Source organism: Dryobates pubescens, unplaced genomic scaffold, assembly GCF_014839835.1.
Source record: "Dryobates pubescens isolate bDryPub1 unplaced genomic scaffold, bDryPub1.pri scaffold_67_arrow_ctg1, whole genome shotgun sequence".
Lineage (NCBI taxonomy): Eukaryota > Metazoa > Chordata > Aves > Piciformes > Picidae > Dryobates > Dryobates pubescens.
This window is the reverse complement of record NW_026530787.1, coordinates 58,864-81,312: the sequence shown is the minus strand read 5'-3', so window position 1 is coordinate 81,312 and position 22,449 is coordinate 58,864. Positions and strand designations below refer to the sequence as shown.

Below are 22,449 nucleotides of genomic sequence, written 5' to 3'. Positions count from 1 at the left end.
CGTAATGCCAGCCTGGACAAAGAGTTACCCAGACTCGATGGCACACACACTCTCTGGACCCGGATCCTCAATGCCATCAAGAGCCGGCACCGCTCAAGGGATGACCTGCCCTGGGCCCCAGCTAGATGGACAGCTATGGAACAGGGCATTGGGTATCTGAGACAGATGGCTGTGCTGGAAATAATTTATTGGGATGGCCAGCTCCTCTGGGACCCAGATGAGGTGCCCATGAGACAGCCCTTTGTAAGGAAACTCAGCCAGGGTGCCCCTCACAAACATGCTCCCACATTAGGAGGGATACTCCTGAGTGGGCAGGATGGAAGTGCTGAAACTGTGCGTTTGCCAATGACTTAAGGGAATATAAGGACAGTGTAAATCAGAAACCCCTGATCTCAGCCATAGAAACTATGGCTAAAGACATTGTCAAAGAGATGAAGGCCTCCATGTCTGAACTGAGAAAGGGGAGCGATGCCTCCTTTCCCCCTTCCCCTTCAGAGTGGGTCCAGGTTCCTCTCTGGGGAACTGAGTTAGTCTGTTCCACTCCCGCTCCCTGTCCAGCAAGCCTATGAAAAGGAAGACTGCAGCCATTTCTCTCTTTTTGCCTTCTGCCTTGTCAGGATGAGAGGACTGCTGCTGGCTTCCTGCTTCTCTGCCACATGCTCAGGCCTGGTCCTCATCCCTGCTACATCCACGCCTCTTCAAAGGATTCCCAAGGACTGATTTTGTACATGTACTTTCCCCATCCATCCTTGTTCCTTACCCTTGTGAACCCTTCCTGTCCACCCCCTCATCCCAACACCTCAGGGCCCAGCTTAGGATTGCCTCACCCTCCTTCTGTGTGTAACCCAGATGAGTTTGCCTTAATTCCTTTCTGGGCAGAGAGGTAGCAGTTATTGTTTCCTGGTCTGAGTCATCCTCATCTACTGCTGGGTTCTGCGAGGTGCTGGGCCCTGCCGACGTGCCTTCCTCACCATCCCTGCTGGGAGGTGATTTTTGCCTCCTTTTCACAGTATCACAGAATCACCAAGGTTAGAAGAGACCTCAAAGATCATCAAGTCCAACCTGTCACCACAGACCTCATGACTAACCCATGGCACCAAGTGCCACATCCAGTCCCCTCTTGAACACCTCCAGGGATGGTGACTCCACCACCTCCCTGGACAGCACATTCCAATGGTGAATGACTCTCAGTGAAGAGCTTTCTCCTCACCTCCAGCCTAAACTTCCCCTGGTGCAGATTGAGACTGTCCCCTCTTGTTCTGGTGCTTGTTGCTTGAGAGAGGAGACCAACTCCCTCCTGGTTACAGCCACCTTTCAGGTAGTTGCAGAGAGCAACGAGGTCTCCCCTGAGCCTCCAGGCTAAACAACCCCAGCTCCCTCAGCCTCTCCTCACAGGGCTGTGCTCAAGGCCTCTCCCCAGCCTTGTTGCCCTTCTCTGGACACCTTCAAGTGTCTCAATGTCCTTCCTAAACTGAGGAGCCCAGAACTGGACACAGGACTCAAGGTGTAGCCTCAGCAGTGCTGAGCACAGGGCAGGATGAGCTCCCTGCTCCTGCTGGCCACACTGTTCCTGATGCAGGCCAGGATGCCCTTGGCCTTCTTGGCCACCTGGGCACACTGCTGGCTCATGTTCAGCTTCTGTCAACCAGCACCCCCAGGTCCCTCTCTGCCTGGCTGCTCTCAGCCCCTCTGCCCCCAGCCTGTGGCACTGCCTGGGGTTGCTGTGGCCAAAGTGCAGCCCCTGGCACTGGGCTGTGTTCAATCTCCTGCCTTTGGCCTCTGCCCATCTGCCCAGCCTGGCAAGGTCCCTCTGCAGAGATCTCCTGCCCTCTGACAGATCAACTCCTGCCCCCAGCTGGCTGTCAGCTGCAAATTTGCTGATGATGGACTCAATCCCCTCCTCCAGATCATCAATAAAGATATTGATCAGGCTGGGGCCCAGCACTGATCCCTGGGGCACACCACTGGTGCCTGGCTGCCAGCTGGATGTGGCTCCATTCACCATCACTCTCTGGGCTCAGCCTCCAGCCTGTTCCTAACCCAGCACAGAGAGCTGCTGCCCAAGCCAGGGGCTGACAGCTTGGCCAGGAGTTTGCTGTGGGGGACGGTGTCAAAGGCCTTGCTGAAGTCCAGGTAGACCACATCCACAGCCTGCCCCACAACCACCAGGCAGTCACTGGGCATGGAAGGAGATCAGGTTGGAGAGGCAGGACCTGCCCTTCCTAAATCCATGCTGGCTGGGTCTGATCCCTTGGCCATCCTTCAGGTGCGCAGTTATTGCCCCCAGGATAATCTGCTCCATCACTTTCCCTGGCACTGAGGTCAGGCTGCCAGGCCTGGAGTTTCCAGGTTCCTCCATCCCACCCTGCTTGTGGATGGGGACCACCTTGGCCAGTTTCAGTCACCTGGGACCTCTCCAGTGAGCCAGGACTGGAGGAAAATGGCCAGCTCATCTGCCAGCTCTCTCAGCACCCTAGGATGGATCCCATCTGGTCCTATGGACTTGTGAGTGTCCAAGTGGCTCAGCAGGTCCCCAACTAACTCCTCATGGATTTCCAGGGCATCACACTGCTCCCTGACCCTATTGCCCAGCTCAGGAGGCCACTCATCCTGAACTCCTCCTGCCCTACTTTCCCGCATGTGGTGACAGCTGCTAGAGAGACTGCGTGGGCAGGAGCATCAGGGGTTAAGTGTGGGACTGCTGGGGGTGTGGCAAACCCTTGTGCCTGGGGCTCAGGCTGAGATCTGGCACACTCACTACAACCCGACCCCAGCCCAGTTCCTTAGAGGCTTCCTCAGCCACAGCATTTCCCACTCCACCCTTCCAGCTGCAGTGGCAGTGGAGGAGGGGGACACAGGGCCAGGGGACAGCCAAGGCAGCAGAGCCATGGATGGGCTGGGAATGAGGGAAGGGCCTGGGTGTGCTCAGGCAGGAATTAGGCCTTGTCCCCCCAGGAAGGGGAGAGGATCCAGGCCCCAGGTGGCAAATGTGTGTGCAGGGCATGGCAGAATCTGGCAGCATTTCAGGAGGTGAAAGGAGTGAATTGTGCTGCAGCTCTGCATGTGTCAGCTGGGAGATGAACAGCAGCCCCTGGGCACTGTGCCCTCCCATCCAACCTCATTTTGTGTTGGGGCTGTGGAGTGGCAGCTCCAGGAGAGCTGCAAAGAGCCAGCTGAGAGAAATGGTCAGGGAGAGAAGGAAGCCAAACCCTTTCCAGTGAGTGTCTTTGGGCTGCAGGTGTGTGAAGGGTGCTGGAGGTGTGAGGTTTGGGCAGGAGGCAGAGACTCCTCCAGCATCCCAGTGAGGGCTGAAGAAGTTTAGCAAGAAGCTGCCCAAGTCCCTTCCCCCTTTGCTGCATCTCCAGAGATTATGAAGCTCCCTTTGTGTCCTGAGGGCTGCTCTGATCTTCTCTTGGGGAGTGGGCAGCAGATTGGTGTGTGCAGGGCAGAGGTGAGCACAGAGTAGGTGTGGTGGGGGCAGAGCCAGGGAGGAGAGCTGGGTCCAGAGCAAGGTCTGCTGTCAAATGCATCTGCAGGGAGCAGAGCCCTGGGCAGGCAGTGGGAGGAAGCTTTAGGCAAGGCCTGGGAGAGGCTGTGTGGAGGCAGCTGTGTTGTGGTGCTGGCCTGCAGCTGTGTGCTGGGGGCTGTGTGCTGGGCAAGGAGCTGAGTCTGCACTTGTTGAGGCCTCCCATCTTGATCAGCCCTGGCTGTGTGCTGTGGCTGTGCTGCTGGGCTTGGGAGCTGCCCCCAGCAAGGCTGAGCTGTGCTGCCTGGTCCTGGGCAGTGCTGAGCCATCCTTGGGCCAGGAACCACCCTGCCAGTGCTGCCAGCCTCAAGGAAAGTGGGTCAAGACCACTTGTAAGCCCCAGCATACTTCAGGGCACTGATCACAGGAACCTGGGGTCTCAGCACAAGTATTAGAGGTTTGAGCCCTCACTGTGCCAAAAAGTGGAGGTTTGAGGTCTCCTCTGCATTCTTTCCTCCAGCTGGGTGTTGGGAGGTGTTGGGACTCGGGGACAGTCATCACCCAGGCAGGATATGAGGGTTTGAGGTCCTGGGCTCAGGTGCTACCATCTTCCCTATTGCAGAGCTGTGACCCCTCCCTCCCCCAGTATGGCCTCACAGAAGGACCCAGACGAGCTGGGAGGAGAAGCAGCACCCAGAGATCAAGTTGGAGCAGCCCAAGTGCAGCCCCACGGGAGCGGAGGAGAAGGAAAAAGAGGACTAGATGGAAGACGATGATGATGCTGAGGAGAATGGTGACTATGAGAATGAAGAGGAGGATAATGATGATGATGAAGGTGACCAGGGTGAGGAGAAGGGATGTATGGAGGAGGATGAAGCCAGAGCAGGTCCCTCAGTGCCACCCAAGCAGCTGAATCAGTGCCCTGAGTGTGGGCAGAGCTTCCCACCTGGCTCAGAGCCGGTGAAGCACCACTGCCCCCAGCCTGGCCCCCGGCCCTTTGTCTGTGGGGACTGTGGCAAGAGGTTCAGGCAGGGCTCTCAGCTCATCCGACACTGCCGCACCCACTCTGGAGAGAAGCTGTTCCCCTGTGCTGAGTGCAGCAAGAGCTTTACCACAAGCTCCAGACTCCTTCAGCATCAACTCATCCACAGAGGGGACAAACCATACAGCTGTGCCGACTGTGGCAGGAGCTTCACCCTGAAGGGGAAGCTAAGCCATCACCGTTTTGTGCACACCGGAGAGAAGTCTTTCACCTGCACTGACTGTGGCAAGAGGTTTTTCAGGCACTCTGGCCTCATGAAGCACCGCCTTACCCACACTGCACCCAAACAGTTCACCTGTGCTGTCTGTGGGCGGAGCTTCACCCGGAGCTCAACCCTCACCACCCACCGCCGCACCCACACTGGTGAGAAGCCATACAGCTGTGCTGTCTGCGGCAAGAGTTTCTCTCAGAAGGCTAACCTCAGCCAGCACCGCAGTGTGCACAGCACTGAGAAGTCCACCTGCAGGGACTGCGGCAAGAGCTTCAAACGCAGGTACTACCTTACCATCCACCGCCGCATCCACAGCGGAGAGGGGTTCCCCTGTGCTGAGTGTGGCAAGAGCTTCACCACGAGCACCGCATTCATCCAGCACCAACTCATCCACAGCGGCGAGAAACCATACAGCTGTGCCGACTGTGGCAAGAGCTTCAGACAGAGCTCCACCCTCACCCTCCATCGCCGTACCCACACAGGTGAGAAGCTGTACAACTGCGCTGTCTGTGGCAAGAGTTTCACTACAAAGTCTTCCCTCACCCAGCACCGCAGTGTGCACACTACCGAGAAGCCCTTCACCTGCAGGGACTGCGGCAAGAGCTTTAGCCACAGCACCACCCTCGCCATCCACCGCCGTGTCCACACCGGAGAGAAGTTGTTCCCCTGTGCTGAGTGCGGAAAGAGCTTCACCATAAGCACCAGACTCATCCAGCACCAACTCACCCACAGTGGTGACAAACCATACAGCTGTGGTATGTGCAGCAAGAGTTTCACCACAAGCACCAGACTCAGACAGCATCAACTCATCCACAGTGGTGAGAGACCATACATCTGTGCTGACTGCGGCAAGAGCTTCACCTGCACCTCTAGCCTCACCCAGCACCGTCGTCTGCACACCGCTGAGAAGGCTTTCACCTGTTCTGAGTGCGGCAAGAGCTTCACCCGTAGGAGCATTCTCATTTGCCACCTCCGCAGCCACACTGGTGAGAGGCCTTTCACCTGCCCCGACTGCGGCAAGAGCTTCAGTCGCAGCGCCTATCTCACCAAGCATCGCTATAGTCACACTGTTGACCAGCCCACAGTGCAGGGGATGTGAGATAGACCCAACCAGGGTCTATTGGGGGAATCGTGACCCCCTGAAAGGGCCTTTTCAGCAGTTTGAACCAAAATACTTCTTTTTCACCTGCATTTCTCAGAGGCTGGGGGGGGGGGGGGTCTGGCCATAACAAACACCTCTTGCCTTTCTGAACACCAATTAGTGATGATGAGAACAATTACAGTGCTGAGTCAGCACAGCAAGGACTGCCATGGGAGCTGGGCAGAGCTTTGCCAGAGTCTGCCTGATTCTTCCCCAATGCTTTGTGTCCCCCTGGGGTAAGAACCCCTCTGTCCATTGCCCAATTGTGTCAATAAAACCTGAAAGTTACCCAAATTCTGTCTGTCTGCTTTTATTTCAGGCATTCCTGGCACAATGCCTAAATTTTGGGGGCATTTGTTCCTAAGTATCACAGTCTCACAGTATCACTAAGGTTGGAAGAGACCTCGAGGATCATGGAGTCCAACCTGTCACCACAAACCCCATGACTAGACCATGGCACCAAGTGCCACGTCCAGTCCCCTCTTGAACACCTCCAGGGACAGTGACTCCACCGCCTCCCTGGGCAGCACATTCCAATGACAAACGACTCGCTCGGTGAAGAACTTTCTCCTCACCTCGAGTCTAAACCTCCCCTGGCACACCTTGAGACTGTGTCCTCTTGTTCTGGTGCTGCTTGCCTGGGAGAAGAGACCAACCCCCTCCTGGCTACAACCACCTTTCAGATAGTTGTAGAGGGCAATGAGGTCAGCCCTGAGCCTTCTCCAGGCTAAGCAACCCCAGCTCCCTCAGCCTCTCCTCACAGGGCTGTGCTCAAGGCCTCTCCCCAGCCTTGTTGCCCTTCTCTGGACACATTCAAGTGTCTTGATGTCCTTCTTAAACTGCCCAGAACTGGACACAGGACTCAAGGTGTGGCCTAACCAGTGCTGAGCACAGGGCAGGATGAGCTCCCTGCTCCTGCTGGCCACACAGTTCCTGATACAAGCCAGGATGCCCTTGACCTTCTTGGCCACCTGGGCACACTGCTGGCTCATGTTCAGCTTCTGTCAATCAGCACCCCCAGGTCCCTCTCTGTTTGGCAGCTCTCAGCCACTCTGACCCCAGCTTATAGCTCTGCATGGGGTTGCTGTGGCCAAAGTGCAGCACCCGGCACTTGGACTTGTTGAATGCCATCCTGTTGGCCTCTGCCCATCTGTCCAGTCGGTTGAGGTCCCTCTGCAGAGCCCTTCTGTCCTCTGACTGACCAACATCTGTTCCCAACTTGGTGTCATCTGCAAACTTGCTGATGACTGACTCAACCCCCTCATCCATATCATCAATGAAGATGTTAAAGAGGACGGGGCCCAGCACTGATCCCTGGGGCACACCACTGGTGACTGGCTGCCAGCTGGCTGTGGCTCCATTCACCACCACTCTCTGGGCTCAGCCTCCAGCCAGTTCCTAACCCAGCTCAGAGAGCTGCTGTCCAAGCCATGAGCTGACAGCTTAGCCAGCAGTTTACTGTGGGGGACGGTGTCAAAGGCCTTGCTGAAGTCCAGGTAGACCACATCCACAGGCCTCCCCACGTCCACCAGACAGGTCACCTGATCACAGAAGGAGATCAGGTTGGAGAGGCAGGACCTGCCCTTCCTAACTCCATGCTGGCTGGACCTGAGCCCTTGGCCATCCTTCAGGTGCAGTTATTGCCGCCAGGATAATCTGTTCCATCACTTTCCCTGGCACTGAGGTCAGGCTGCCAGGCCTGCAGCTTCCAGGTTCCTCCATCCAACCCTTCTTGTGGATGGTGTGGTGAAGGCCCAGATACTGAATCTTGCCCCAGCATGTGGGTGAGCTCCCCCCCCCCCAGGAGGAAGACAAAAGCCAGGCTAGCACGCATCTGGTGCATGCTGTGCTCGTGCATTCACCAAATATGGAAGAATTCTAGCTTCATGCTTTCTCATAGTTTGAAGCCAGTTGTTTATGAGAATGCCCACTGGTCAAACCCAGCCTCAAGGGATTCTATAAGCATTACCCCAGTGAGTAAACAAGGGCCCTCCTCCTCCATTCTGTCTCTGTGCTCGCTTGCGAGTGTAAGTCCGAGCCTCAGCCTCTGCAATTGAATTTATTGTTCACAGTCTCACAGTATAACTACAGTTGGAAGAGACCCCAAGGATCATCAAGTCCAACCTGTCCCAACAGACCTCACAACTAGACCATGGCACCAAGTGCCATGTCCAATCTCCCCTTCAAAACCTCCAGGGATGGCGACTCTACCACCTCCCTGGGCAGCACATCCCAATGACAAACGACTGGCTCGGTGAAGAACTTTCTCCTCACCTCGAGTCTAAACCTCCCCTGGCACAGCTTGAGACTGTGTCCCCTTGTTCTGGTGCTGGTTGTCTGGGAGAAGAGACCAACCCCCTCCTGGCTACAACCACCTTTCAGGTAGTTGTAGAGGGCAATGAGGTCACCTCTGATCCTTCTCTTCTCCAGGCTAAACAACCCCAGCTCCCTCAGCCTCTCCTCACAGGGCTGTGCTCAAGGCCTCTCCCCAGCCTTGTTGCCCTTCTCTGGACATGTTCAAGTGTCTCGATGTCCTTCTTAAACTGAGGGGCCCAGAACTGGACACAGGACTCAAGGTGTGGCCTAACCAATGCAGAGTCCAGGGGCACAATGACCTCCCTGCTCCTGCTGGCCACACTATTCCTAATACAGGCCAGGATGCCATTGGCCCTCTTGGCCACCTGGGCACACTGCTGGCTCATGTTTAGGCAGGTGTCAATCAGCACCCCCAGGTCCCTCTCTGTTTGGCAGCTCTCCAGCCACTCTGACCCCTAGCTTGTCTAGCTTCTGTTACATACATGCACACATATCAAAGCACCTGCATGTGAGAAGCGATTGGAAGAATTATTTCCATAGAGGAAGGACACCGCGCTGAGCTGAGGAGCCAGCGTCACCATAGCCAGTCACACCGACCGGAAGAGAGACCCCCATCACTACCGTATGGACTAGACCAACCCCTGAGGGTAAGATCTGCCCAGTTGCTGGGGAAGAAGGACTTGACCCACCGTGGTCGTCCACACAGTCGTTTAACCCCACCGTAGTGGGAGGGAAGAGCACCACGTGTGCCGCTCTGAGCCCTGTTAACTCCAGGGACTACTTAAACATGGTTCGTGCTTACACTGCACTGAACCCCGGGACCGCCCGGGTGCCCTGCTGTTGCTTTAAGCCCAGCGAGCCAGAAGCCACCGCCTGTTGCAGCCGCATTCCTGCCCCCGGGAAATTGCCGAGCTGGGTCGACCCCAATTTTATAATATTAATAAAAATAATATTTTTCATAATTCATATTTCATAATTCATAAATTAATAACCTCTTCCCCACAGATGGGGACCACATTGGCCAGTTTCCAGTCATCTGGGACCTCTCCAGTGAGCCAGGATGGGAGGGAAATGATGGAGAGCGGCTTGTTGGGGTAAAACCTAAAGGGAAAAGGCTAACACCAAATTGCATGTTCCAAACGATTTGCTTTCTGGAGCGAGTGTAAATTAGCATTTGAACTCTGGCCTACCTCTTTCCTGTGCTGAGGTACATGCTGTACTCTGCTGTGGCAAACTGCACGTTTCTGAGACAATTCGAATTCTCTCCTGGGCGTACTGAGGGACCCATATGTCGTCCTGACCCATCCCACAGGCAGGTCTGCTCCCTACCCTGTAAGAGGGTCAGGGACATCGCAAGGAGAATCGCAAAGCTGATCTATCCCTCTGACTATTACCCTCTGCTGGTAATACAAGCTGGGAGTGATGAAATTGGCAAGAAGGGCGATTAAAAAGGAGTTCAGGGCCCTTGGACAATTGATTAGTGGGGCAGGAGCTGAAGTGTTGGTCTTCTCGGTTCCCTCACTATACTATGATACTGTGATTAGTTTCGATTAATCTCGAAATCAGGCATTTTGCATCTGCAGATTACAGCATGAATCTCACCACAGGAAACAGGCAGGCCAGAATTCAAATGCTCATTTTCACTGATTCCAGAAGGCAGATCATTTGGAACATGCAATTTGGTGCTAGCCTTTTCCCTTTAGGTTTTACACCTACAATGTTATACTAGAATTCACTCAGAAAAGTGTAGTTTGCCACTGAAGAGAACAGCATGTATCTCAGCAGAGGAAAGAGGTAGGCCAGAATTCAAATGCTCATTTTCATTCACTCCAGAAGGCAGATCATTTGGAATATGCAATTTGGTGCTAGCCTTTTCCCTTTGGGTTTTACCCCAACAAAGTTTTCAGTAGTTTCGATTAATCTCGACATCAAACATTTTGCATCTACAGAGTACAGCATGTATCTCAGCACAGGAAAGAGGTAGGCCAGAATTCAAATGCTCATTTTCACTCATTCTAGAAGGCAAATCATTTGGAACATGCAATTTGGTGCTAGCCTTTCCCCTTTAGGTTTTACCCCAACATGGTTTTCATTAGTTTCTATCAATCTCGAAGTGAAGGATTTTTCATCTGCAGAGCACTGCATGTATCTCAGCACCCGAAAGAGGTAGGCCAGAATTCAAATGCTCATTTTCACTGACTCCAGAAGGCAAATCATTTGGACCATGCAATTTGGTGCCAGCCTTTTCCCTTCAGGTTTTACCCCAACAATGTTTTCATTAGTTTTGTTTAATCTCGAAATCAAGCATTTTTCATCTGCAGATTACAGCATGTATCTCAGCACAGGAAAGAGGTAGGCCAGAATTCAAATACTCATTTTCAGTGACTCCAGAAGGCAGATAATTTTGAACATGCAATTTGGTACTAGCCTTTTCCCTTTAGGTTTTACCCCACCAATGTTTTCTTTATATTCGAATTCTCTCCAGACAAGTGCAGTTTGCCACTGCAGAGTACAGCGTGTATATCAGCACAGTAAAGAGGTAGTCCAGAATTCAAATGGTCATTTTCACTGACTCCATAAGGCAGATCATTTGGAACATGCAATTTGGTACTAGCCTTTTCCCTTTAGGATTTACCCCAACAATGTTTTCATCAGTTTTGATTAATCTCGAAATCAAGCATTTTGCATCTGCAGAGTACAGCATGTATCTCAGCACAGGAAAGAGGTAGGCCAGAATTCAAAACCTCATTTTCACTGACTCCAGAAGGCAAATCATTTCAAACATGCACTTTGGTGCTAGCCTTTTCCCTTTAGGTTTTTAACCCAACAATGTTTTGGTCATATTCCAATTGACTCTGAAAAGTGCAGTTTGCCACTGCCGAGTACAGCATGTGACTCAGCACAGGAAAGAGGTTGGCCAGAATTCAAATGCTCATTTTCACTGACTCCATAAGGCAGATCATTTGGAACATGCAATTTGGTGCTAGCCTTTTCCCTTTAGGATTTACCCCAACAATGTTTTCAGTAATTTTGACTACTCTTGAAATCAAGCATTTTGCATCTGCAGAGTACAGCATGTATCTCAGCACCAGAAAGAGGTAGGCCAGAATTCAAATCCTCATTTTCAGTGACTCCAGAAGGCAGATCATTTGGAATATTCAGTTTGGTGCTAGCTGTGGGATTGCCAGCTACGAGTGGTGTGAGCAATCCTGCCGCAAGAAGGGGTCGGCAACGATCAATATGATCCACGAAATCCAACTTTATTGAGCATCAGACACTTCTTATATACAGTAGCCTAGCTGCCGATCCCACCTTCTGCGGTTAAACATCCTGCTTTCCCATCCTGATGAGATAATCACAAGAATTCTGTTTTACATTCTTCTTTACTTGTTATCGCCTGTAAGGGCGTAGTGACCTTGCTTTGGTATCCTGTTATCCTTTGCAGGCAGCTGCAAGCACAGCTACAAGGCCATGGTGGCCTGGCTGCATCAACACACTAGCTTACTGTGAGCAGTAAATAACAAGATGGAGTCTGGCCTACATGCTCTTGTTCAAACCATTGTTCCGTAGAACCATGTCTTTACAAGCCATTCCTCAACAATTCCCCCGTTTTCTTTAATAGAAATAAGGCCTTATATAACTCTACACAATACATTCAGGCTTATCAATAATCAAAATTAATACAATGATACCTAAAAACCTTAAAACTTCTTCTATCAATTGTATAACCCACTGTCTACAAGCTCAAACAAAATTTGTTACTGCCTGTCATGTTGGCCCATGTCACCCATACAAGGCACGGTGCTTAAGTTGAACTGGTTAGAATGTTCTAACAGCGTTGGCATAACACATGGTCAAAGATAACAGACATTGTAAAGAAGAACTGAGATCCTAATAGTTCCAGTCTTTACATTTCACTTATTGACAGAGAAGACTTGATTATGCCTGAACACATTGCACACAGAGATTAAGACACAAATGCAATCCTTAGCACTATCTTTTGCAATCTGCTTTAGGGGTATGTTGCATTTTTATTTTCTCTAGGATGGTCAAAAATCATCAACTGCTTAATGGCAGCAAGATTTCTTTAATCTGTAAAGGTAGATCTGGCCAGGCTCTAGCTTCACAGACAGGAATCTGCAAGAAAACAGCAAGAGCAAAAAGAGCTTCATTGCTTTGCCCAATATAAAATTACACAAAATAACGTGTTTTTGCTCATCCTAGTAATTCTGATCTCCTAACATCCATGCAACAGTTAAGCAGTCACGACACTCGGTTAGAAGTTAGATGCTTTCTGTTGACATCTTGGATCGTGACAGTCGTTGAGGTCACTGCTAGGGTTACCATGAGCTATTTTTTTCTGCTGTGGGGGTATTCTCTCTTTCCCCCCCCTTTTTTTTTGTTTGGCGAAATGTAAAGATGAAACTTTATCCCTAGTTAACAAGAGAGAAGACAAAGTTATCAAACAACCAAAATATTCAGTCCTAATTCGCATGGTGCCATGGTACATTCTTCTGAATGGCATTTGTGATCCCAGATGATCGATGTTCAGCTTCATGGGAGATGCTGTGTCCTCATGGTCTTGATTCCTCTGCCGTTGTTCATTGCGATGATCGCAGGTAGCAGGAAAGAAGGCTCGAGGCGACCTACTTGTCATTTGCTTTTAAATCTTTTATTTTGTTTGATCTTATATTCTTCAATTTTTTTTGCATGTTTAGTTCATTTAATCTATTTTCTGTTTTTATTTTGTATCTTTGCTTTTTTATTATATTTTGTAACCTGCTTTTCTATTAATTCCTTTTATTATTATTGTGCATTTTAACTTTCTTGATGTCTTCTTTTTATAGAGTTTTTGTTTTAATCTAGTAGTCTTGATAATCCTTATCTTTTATTTATTACTAGCAATTCTTACATTTTTGTTAACAGCTATTTTGTCAGCAATGATTTTTTAGTTTATCATATTTTGTTTTTAATATTTTAATTTTATTGTTGCTCTTGTTTATTACTCTGTTATTTAGTACTCTAGTCTGTTATTCTGTTATTTAGTACTCTATTTTTGTATCCAGAGTTTTTGTACTTTTGTTATATTTTGGTTTGTTTAAACTTTTTCTTTGCACTTGTCACCTTTTTGTTTGCCATTTTAAAATTTCTTGTTCTTTGCACTTGTTACCCTTTTTTTTTTTTTCACACCCTTTTTTTTCTCTCTTTTTTTTTTTTTGTCTATGTCTAAGAAAGAAATCTAAAAACCTTATATTAGCTAAAGAATACCTTAGAAAATGAATACCTATTCACTACAAACCTTATTACAATATTACATGGAGCTCCTTTGAAATGCCAAGGCACACAACTAAGAAGGTTCGAACCGAAAAGAAATCTTATAATTTGAACTCATTACTAAGTAGGTATACCTTGCTACAATTACTATGTACTAAGTACCTGTGAATACCAAATGCTTACTATTCATTATTCTTATTACAAAACTTAGCAAAACTCTAAATAACAAATCTTCATACCTTAGCACAATCGCTATGTATTAACCACCCACAAGTACCAAATGCGTACCGTTCACCATTCTTATTACAAAAGCTTAGCAAAACTCTAAATAGCAAATCTCTGAAAGACATTACAACCAGGAATGAGAAAATTAAGCACTGTCGCTTTAAATCAGAGCAGAGTCGCGGCTGAAGCCGCTGGGAAGGGGGGTCGCTGGTGCGAGGGGAAAGGGGTGGGGGCCGGGCAAGCGGCCGCCGCTGGGCTGCCGCTGCTGTCAGTGGTGCGTCAGTCGGTACTGCCTTGGTCGGAGCCGTCGCGGGCGGGGTGCGGTGGTAAGAACGCCGTCACCGCGAGCCCCCAAGCGCTCCGCTGTTTCTCAGAGGGGCCGTAAAACAAAGTCGACGCTGCTTGAACTCCTCGCTGGCGGTGTTGTTGTCTCCGAATCCGAGCCCTCGCTGGCGATATCAGAGGAAGGTGTTGATGAACGAGATCGAACGCACCGAGCTGCCCCCTCTCGGCTCCCTCCCCACTGGGTGCAAACGCGATGTGGTGGCAGCTGGCAAAACGCGATGTGGCCGCCGTAAGATGTATCGGGGGCGGCCCCGGTCGATCGGCCGATACTTTGAAACACATCGTCCGGCTGCAACTCAGACCTAGGGCTGCATCTCGTTTTTTAATACAGTTTATGCATTCTCGCCACGGCTTTTGCAGCTTGATAGTGACCCAGTCCCACAGTCTGTTTCCATAGTCCAAACAAGTGTCATCAAAATAACTATCTCCGCTCGGGAAATACCCTAAAAGCGGATCCATGGGCCAAAAACCCAGGAATTACTTCGGGCGATATCTGCGCCTTACGCTTTTCTAAAAAGCATTGCAATAAGGAGAGCGCTGCCTCTCCTTCCATATTCACCGACGGCCGCGAACTTCACTGCCGCGAGCTGTTACCCGTCAGTGTCAGCCGCTCCTTTCCTCAGGCCCGCCGATGCCGGCCCGCCCGAGTTTGCCGTCGGCCCGCCAAGTCTAGCTCGCCGATCCTTTTCCTCGGGCCCGCCGATACTGGCCCGCCCAAGCTGCCGTCGGCCCGCCGATAATTTTTGCCGTGCCTGAATAGCAGCTTTTTGTTCTGCAGCATGCTGATCGAATGTTACCATAACCGCTCTCCATGGCTTACTGTTCTTCTTAGCAGCCTTATCATCACCTATACTTTTCATCCATAAATCTTGTCCTAATTCCTTCCACCGTAGTCTATCAAAAACATCGTTGGGATCCCCGAAATACCCCAACTTCTCAGCACATTCCAACAAAGGCTCCAATTCCTTTTTAACATCTAACTTAGAGCCCTGCTTTTCTAAAAAGCACTTAAGTAAATCATACGTTTCCTGCCTATCCATTATACATTAGTACCTGTGCGCACAGTTCCCAAGCAGTTCCAGGTTACAACGTCTTCGGCTCCCAGGCTGTCGTCTCGCTGCCTCTCTGTGGGTCAACGAACTCTCTGCCTCTCCGTGGGTCAACGAACAGCCTCCGGTACTGCTATCCCGGGCCGGTACTTCTTGCCTCCGCGCTCACGACTGTACACTTAACCCTCGAGGAACCTTCAGACTTCTCTGTGAGTCTATGACCCTCTCTGTGGGGTCGAACCCTCAAGGAACCTTCAGACTTCTCTGTGAGTCTATGACCCTCTCTGTGGGGTCGGACCCTCTCTGTGGGGTCCCGGTCGAACCCTCTCTGTGGGGTCCCTGTTCGGGCGCCACTTGCCGCAAGAAGGGGTCGGCAACAGTATCACAGTATCACAGTATCACAGTAACTAAGGTTGGAAGAGACCCCAAGGATCATCAAGTCCAACCTGTTCCAACAGACCTCACAACTAGATCATAGCAACAAGCGCCACGTCCAATCTCCCCTTAAACACCTCCAGGGACGGCGACTCCACCACCTCCCTGGGCAGCCCATTCCAATGACGAATGACTCGCTCAGTGAAGAACTTTTTCCTCACCTCGAGTCTAAACCTCCCCTGACACAACTTGAGACTGTGTCCCCTTGTTCTGGTGCTGGTTGCCTGGGAGAAGAGACCAACCCCCACCTGGCTACAACCACCCTTCAGGTAGTTGTAGAGGGCAATGAGGTCGCCTCTGATCCTTCTCTTCTCCAGGCTAAACAATCCCAGCTCCCTCAGCCTCTCCTCATAGGGCTTGTGCTCAAGGCCTCTCACCAGCCTTGTTGCCCTTCTCTGGACACGTTCAAGTGTCTCGATGTCCTTCCTAAACTGAGGGGCCCAGAACTGGACACAGTACTCAAGGTGTGGCCTAACCAATGCAGAGTACAGGGGCACAATGACCTCCCTGCTCCTGCTGGCCACACTATTCCTAATACAGGCCAGGATGCCATTGGCCTTCTTGGCCACCTGGGCACACTGCTGGCTCATGTTTAGGCGGGTGTCAATCAGCACCCCCAGGTCCCTCTCTGTTTGGCAGCTCTCCAGCCACTCTGACCCCAGCCTGTAGCTCTGCATGGGGTTGCCGTGGCCAAAGTGCAGCACCCGGCACTTAGACTTATTAAATGCCATCCCATTGGACTCTGCCCATCTGTCCAGTCGGTCAAGGTCCCTCTGCAGAGCCTTTCCACCCTCTAACTGACTAACATCTGTTCCCAACTTGGTGTCATCTGCAAACTTGCTGATGACTGACTCAACCCCCTCATCCAGATCATCAATGAAGATGTTAAAGAGGATGGGGCCCAGCACTGATCCCTGGGGGACGCCACTGGTGACTGGCCGCCAGCCGGATGTGGCACCATTCACCACCACTCTCTGGGCTCGGCCCTCCAGCCAGTTCCTAACCCAGCACAGAGTGTTGTGGTCCAAACCACGAGCTGACAGCTTAGCCAGCAGTTTACTGTGGGGGACGGTGTCAAAGGCCTTGCTGAAGTCCAGATAGACTACATCCACAGGCCTCCCCACATCCACCAGACGGGTCACCTGATCATAGAAGGATCAATATGATCCACGAAATCCAACTTTATTGAGCATCAGACACTTCTTATATACAGTAGCCTAGCTGCCGATCCCACCTTCTGAGGTTAAACATCCTGCTTTCCCATCCTGATGAGATAATCACAAGAATTCTGTTTTACATTCTTCTTTACTTGTTATCGCCTGTAAGGGCGTAGTGACCTTGCTTTGGTATCCTGTTATCCTTTGCAGGCAGCTGCAAGCACAGCTACAAGGCCATGGTGGCCTGGCTGCATCAACACACTAGCTTACTGTGAGCAGTAAATAACAAGATGGAGTCTGGCCTACATGCTCTTGTTCAAACCATTGTTCCGTAGAACCATGTCTTTACAAGCCATTCCTCAACACAATCCGGCAGTGTAGGCCTAGGGCCTGACATGGTTGTAGGCCATGCTCAGAGCCAGCTACCAGTATGCCAAAACAGTGCTGTGCTTGCAGCACTATAACTAAAACAAGACACTGGTAGCTAGAAACATCGTGAGTTATCTCGGGACAACAGGACACGCACCTGCATCAACAAACCTCGCGTGTCATCCATAGTTGGACCAATAATCTACAATAGTGTGATGTGTGGTCACTCATAGGGGACCAATGAGTCCATGCCAACAAGGCATACCAAGGTTATATAAATTGTAGTAGTTGCCTTGCTACACACTTCTTCTTCTTCTTTTCCTGCCTGTCCTGTCTCCTCTCCTTCCATGCTTTACTGCACCATGCTTTCACCATAGGCCTGAGCCATAGGCCTGCAATACTGGAACAATAAAGGATCAATACCCGATCATATTGGTCAGTCGTATTGATTCCAAGAACCTCCGTCGTTGCCATATCTGGCTATAGTTCCGTAGCCTCCAAAGTCTTCTTCAGTGTCATCCAGTGGCACAAAGCACACAGGAAACATTGATGATGGGAAATGTTTGCAGCAGTGTGACTTGCTTGGCCATCCTCTTAACTCTAACTCCAAACCAGTGTTGAACAGCAAGCACAGAGCAGGCAGGAAAATCACAGTGGCTGTGACACCAGGGGCAGTGTCCCAGCTGCTGCTGGACACCACCCAAACAGCACTTCCCACCAGCAGTGCTCTTCACTCCTCTTGATTACTTTTAGCACTCAATGGATTTCTTCAGTGTCATGGTGGACTCTGGGCAGACTTTTGTCCTGCTTCTCATGATTGTTGTAGAAGCTGATGAAATCAGGGTGCTGGAGGAGTTGTTGGGTTGCAGTGAAATTCTTTCCAATGGGTGTAGGTTGTAGCTAACCATACAACATGTGAGCAAAGACACATCCTGGGGAGGAGTTATTGGCACAGACAATTTCCAATCACAGCCAATGATTACAGAGACATCACACAGACAGAAACTGAACTGATTGCTGTGCTGGTGTTCCAGAACTGTGACAAATATTGTGGTGCAGGCCCAGCTGGACAGAACAGCTGTGTGCAGGATCACCACTGCAAATGGATTGTGATGGGTTGCGACCATCCTGGAAGGGCAGGGGGAGGAGTTGTGAGAGACTTGCACTGTCTGGGCCCAGATCCTCAATGCCATCAAGAGCCGGCACTGCTCAAGAGATGACCTGCCCTGGACCCCAGTTAGATGGACAGCTATGGAACAGGGCATTGGGTATCTGAGACAGATGGCTGTGCTGGAAATAATTTATGGGGATGGCCAGCTCCCCTCGGACCCAGATGAGGTGCCCATGAGACAGAAAAGAAACTCACCCAGGGTGCTCCTCAGAAATATGCTCACACATTAGGAGGGATACTCCTGACTGGACAGGATGGAAGTCCTAAAACTGTCTGTGAGTTTGCCAAAGATTTAAGGGAATATGAGGACAGTGTAAATCAGAAACCCCTGATCTCAGCCATAGAAACTATGGCTAAAGACACTGTCAAAGAAATTAAGGCCTCCATGTCTGAACTGGAAAAGGGGAGTGATGCCTCCTTTCCCCTTCTCCTTCAGAATGGGTCCAGGTTTCAGCCATCAGGAACAGGTGACCTTCCCCTAGGAGATCACCCCAAGCCAATCAGGGGATGTCAAGGGGGTCTCTGTGGAGGTTCCTCTGTGACCATGGAGAGGACATGGACACCTGGCATGGCCAACCCACCTCTGCCCTCTGGGACAGAGTGCAGGAACTGCAAGGTGGCCACACTGGGGATAACTCATCCAGGAGAAGGGCTGCCCCAGTTTCCCGCAGGGGTCCCTCTCGCTCAAGAGGCCCTTCCCCTAGCAACACAGGACCCTGTGACAAGTGTGGACATCGCCGCCAGCATTAGAGGTGCCCTACCTCCAGCCAGGTGGAGGCCAGGGACAACAGAGTGTCCTGGGGTGTCTCTGTGAAATGGCCTGGCACTTCAGAAGCCCTGAAGTACCCAGCTCTGGTGGAGACAGGGGCCCAATGCACCCTGATACCATCGAGCTACAAAGGGGTTGAGCCCATAAGCATTCAGGGAGTCACAGGGGGCTCACAAGACCTGACTGTACTGCAGGCTGAGAGAAGCCTGACTGGGAATGAATGGGGAAAGCACAACCTAGGGACTGGTCCAGATGCACCTTGCATGCTTGGCATTGACTTTCTGTGGGAGGGATGCTTCAAGGAGCCTAGGAGGCACAAGTGGGTGTTTGGGGTGGCAGCTGTGGACACTGCAGGCAAAGAACAGCTGTCCACCATGCCCGAGCTGTCAGATGAGCCCTCCGTAGTGGGCAGTGTCAGCCCCATCAGCACTACAGCCAGGGGACTCAGCACAGGAGTTAGGGCTCTGATCCCTCCATTGCAAGAAGTCACACACAGAGTGTCCTTATGTCTCAGTCACTTGGTCCCCAAGGATTTGCTCAAGAGCACAGGGGTGACCATTCCTCTCAGCAGCATGGCCTCCCAGAATGACCTGGACAAGATCTGGGAGGAGAAGAATCACCTGAAGAACAATTTGGAGGAGTCAAAGCTCAGCCTTGAGGAATAGTAGAAGTGGTTGATGAAGACATGGATGAGGACAGCAAGGATGAAGAGGAGGATGATATGGAATAGGAGAAGAATAAAGAGAAGGAGGAGGAAGAGAAAGAGGAGGAAGAGGGCAAACCCATCTCAGCCCCTCTGTGTCACCCAAGCAGCCACATCAGTGCCCTGAGTGTGGGCAAAGCTTCCCACCCAGCTTGGAGCTGGTAAATCCCCACTGCCCCCAGCCCAGGGCCCAGCCCTCTCTTTGTGGTGACTACAGCAAGAACAACTCCCTCAGCTGCAACCTCATCTGGCACTGCTGAGTCCACAGCCAGAAGCAGCTGCACCTCTGAGCTGCTGAGGCAAGAGCTGCACCCAGAGATCTGCCCTCAGCCATCACCGCTGCACCCACACCGGTGCCAGCCCGTCCCCTGCACAGCTGCAGCAAGGGCTTCAGCCGCAGCTCCTCCCTCACCTGGCACATTCACCCCCACACCGGTGACCAGCGTGCCCCAGGGGACACAGCAATACACCAACCCCGGCACTGCCAGGCCAAACGTGCCCCCCCCGGGGGGCCTTCTCCAGCAGATGGAACTGCAAGCTCCTCTTTTACACCTTCTTTCCTCAGGAGCAAATGTGCCCCTGCCCTTCCCAGCACCAGCCAGTGCTGAGGAGAGTAATGACAGTGCTGAGTCAGCACATCCACTGCCACCACTGCAGCTGGGCTGGGATTTGGCTGTTTGTTCCTCAACACTTTGGGTTCTGGAGAGGCAAAAGAAAAACCTCACCCCAAGGATAATGCCTAATTAGAATGGAAACCCCAACCCTAATAAAGTATTGTCTCTTGCCGCTTTTCCTTGGACATTTCTTTCCCAAAAGGCCACTTTTGGGGGCATTTCTCCCCAGGACCAGGGCTGGAGCCATGTGCTCAGTTCAGGGAGGTGTCCTTGAGGGGTCCTGGGAGAGTCTTGAAGGTCAAGTGAGGCAATCAAAATAACTCATGTAACCATTCAACAGGATCCTTTAATAACCTGCATGGACATGGAATGGATCACTCCAAAGCTTACACCTGCTTGTCTTGGAGGCACAAGTCTGAACATGCCCAAATACAAACCCCCCCCTTGCACCCCCTCCCCATGGAGCTGGGGTGTTCAGCACAAAACTAGACCAAGGGCAAGGTGCTGGCAAGTCTGCAAAGCTGGACAGGCCCAGGATTGTCTAGGCAGGGCCTGTGGTTGAGGGAATCAAAGGGCACATTTTGCAGCTGTGCCTGGCCATCTGCCACACTTATGGACTCCCTGTGCAGCTTCCCAGGGGTTGGGCAAACTTTATTCTCTAGGTTGAACTCTCTTGTTCCTCTCTTTCTTTCTCTTCTGCCATTGGCCATTATTGTCTCCAGCACCTTATTAATCCAAGCCAAGATGGTAAACAACTCTCCCTTGCTGTACCAAGAAGCCTTGGGGTTCCCCAAAGCCTATTTTGTCCACATGAAACTGGAACGTGCTGTAGCTGCAGCTGGTGAATGCTGCTGGACTGGAAAGCAGCCTCTGCATGCCTGCTGCCTGAGTCTGCAGCCAGAAAGCTGCTTTGCTCCACCTGTGACACCTGAGGTGCTGGTGCAAGCTGCTGGAGCCATGGTGAGATGAATGAGAACAGCTCATCCCACCCTGAGCACTGGAGAACTGTCAACTGCTTGCCCAGCCGCAAGCTGCCCTGCGAGCCCATGAGCCACAAGCTGCTCACTCAGAGCCCCAACAAGCTGCTGCAGCCTGTGCTGAGGGCAGCTGCCTCTCTGCTTACAGAGAAATTCTGCTCCAGGGGGAGACTGCTTCTTCCCTCCACACACACACTCTGCACAGCTCCTTTTCTGAATGCCATATTTCTTCCAACCCCCTGATCATTTTGGTGTCTCTCCCCTGGACCTGCTCCATCAGGTCCTTGTCCTTCCTGTGTTGAGGGCTCCAGAGCTGGCTGCAGTAGGAAAGGAGAGCATCATAAAATGGCAGGATCCTCTCTCTCCATCTCTGGCCATGCTGCTTTGGATGCAGCCCAGGCTGCCCTTGGCCTTTTGTGCTGCAAGCTCACACTGCCTGCTTCCGGCCAGCTTCTCCCCCACCAGCACCCCCAAGTCCTTCTCCTCAGGGCTGCTTTCTATCACCTCCTCCCCCAGCCTGTATTTCTAGTGAGGATTGTTCCAGCCCAGCTGCAGGACCCTGCTCTTGCTCTTGGTGAACCTCATGAGGGTCACCTGGGCACCACCTCTCCAGCCTGTGCAGGGCCCTCTGGATGCCATCCTGTCCCTCTGGCATCTCAACAGCACCACTCAGCTTGGTGCCATCTGCACACTTGCTGATGATGTCTCCATCCCTCTGTCTATAGCAGTGATAAAAATATCAAACAGCACAGGATGGGATGAGTGGAATCAGTTTTTTCTGGGACAAGGCCTGGGCTGTACTTGGAGATCTTAATGGGACCCAGTCTGAAATGGGAGATGGCCCAAACTGGACTCTGGTGTGATGAGGGCATGGAGTTGTGACTGTGACAGGGACCAGACTGTGGAGGGAGGGTTTAAAGGAACCCAGTATGTACTGGGATGAGTCCCAGACTGTACTGGGATGTGGCCAGGGCACTCAGGTTGTACTGGCATGGGGCCCAATCTGGTCCAGGGAGAGGGCAAAGGGATAGAGTTTGTACTGGGAGGGGTCCCAGTCTTGTCCTGGGAGGGGTTCAGGTGGTGCAGTTTTCCTGGGAGCAGGCACAGTCAGTACTGGAAGGAGTCCTGTTCTCTGGTTTGCACTGGGAAGGAAGCAGCTGGAACTGGGAGGGGGCCAGGGCTACA

At 51.5% G+C, this 22,449-nt stretch overlaps 2 protein-coding genes across 2 annotated transcripts in view; one reads left to right on the top strand and one right to left on the bottom strand.

Moving 5' to 3' along the window:
- LOC128899796 (zinc finger protein 850-like) overlaps window positions 1–22,449 on the bottom strand; it is a gene marked incomplete at its 3' end in the record, with an annotated part of 129,452 nt that overhangs the window by 57,340 nt on the left and 49,663 nt on the right. The window lies entirely within an intron of this gene.
- LOC128899795 (oocyte zinc finger protein XlCOF6-like) lies at window positions 4,229–14,760 on the top strand. Its single transcript, XM_054179496.1, has 5 exons — window positions 4,229–5,814; window positions 10,662–10,707; window positions 13,781–13,828; window positions 14,050–14,202; window positions 14,551–14,760. The coding sequence occupies exons 1-5, from the start codon at window positions 4,229–4,231 to the stop codon at window positions 14,758–14,760; spliced, it is 2,043 nt and encodes a 680-aa protein (XP_054035471.1).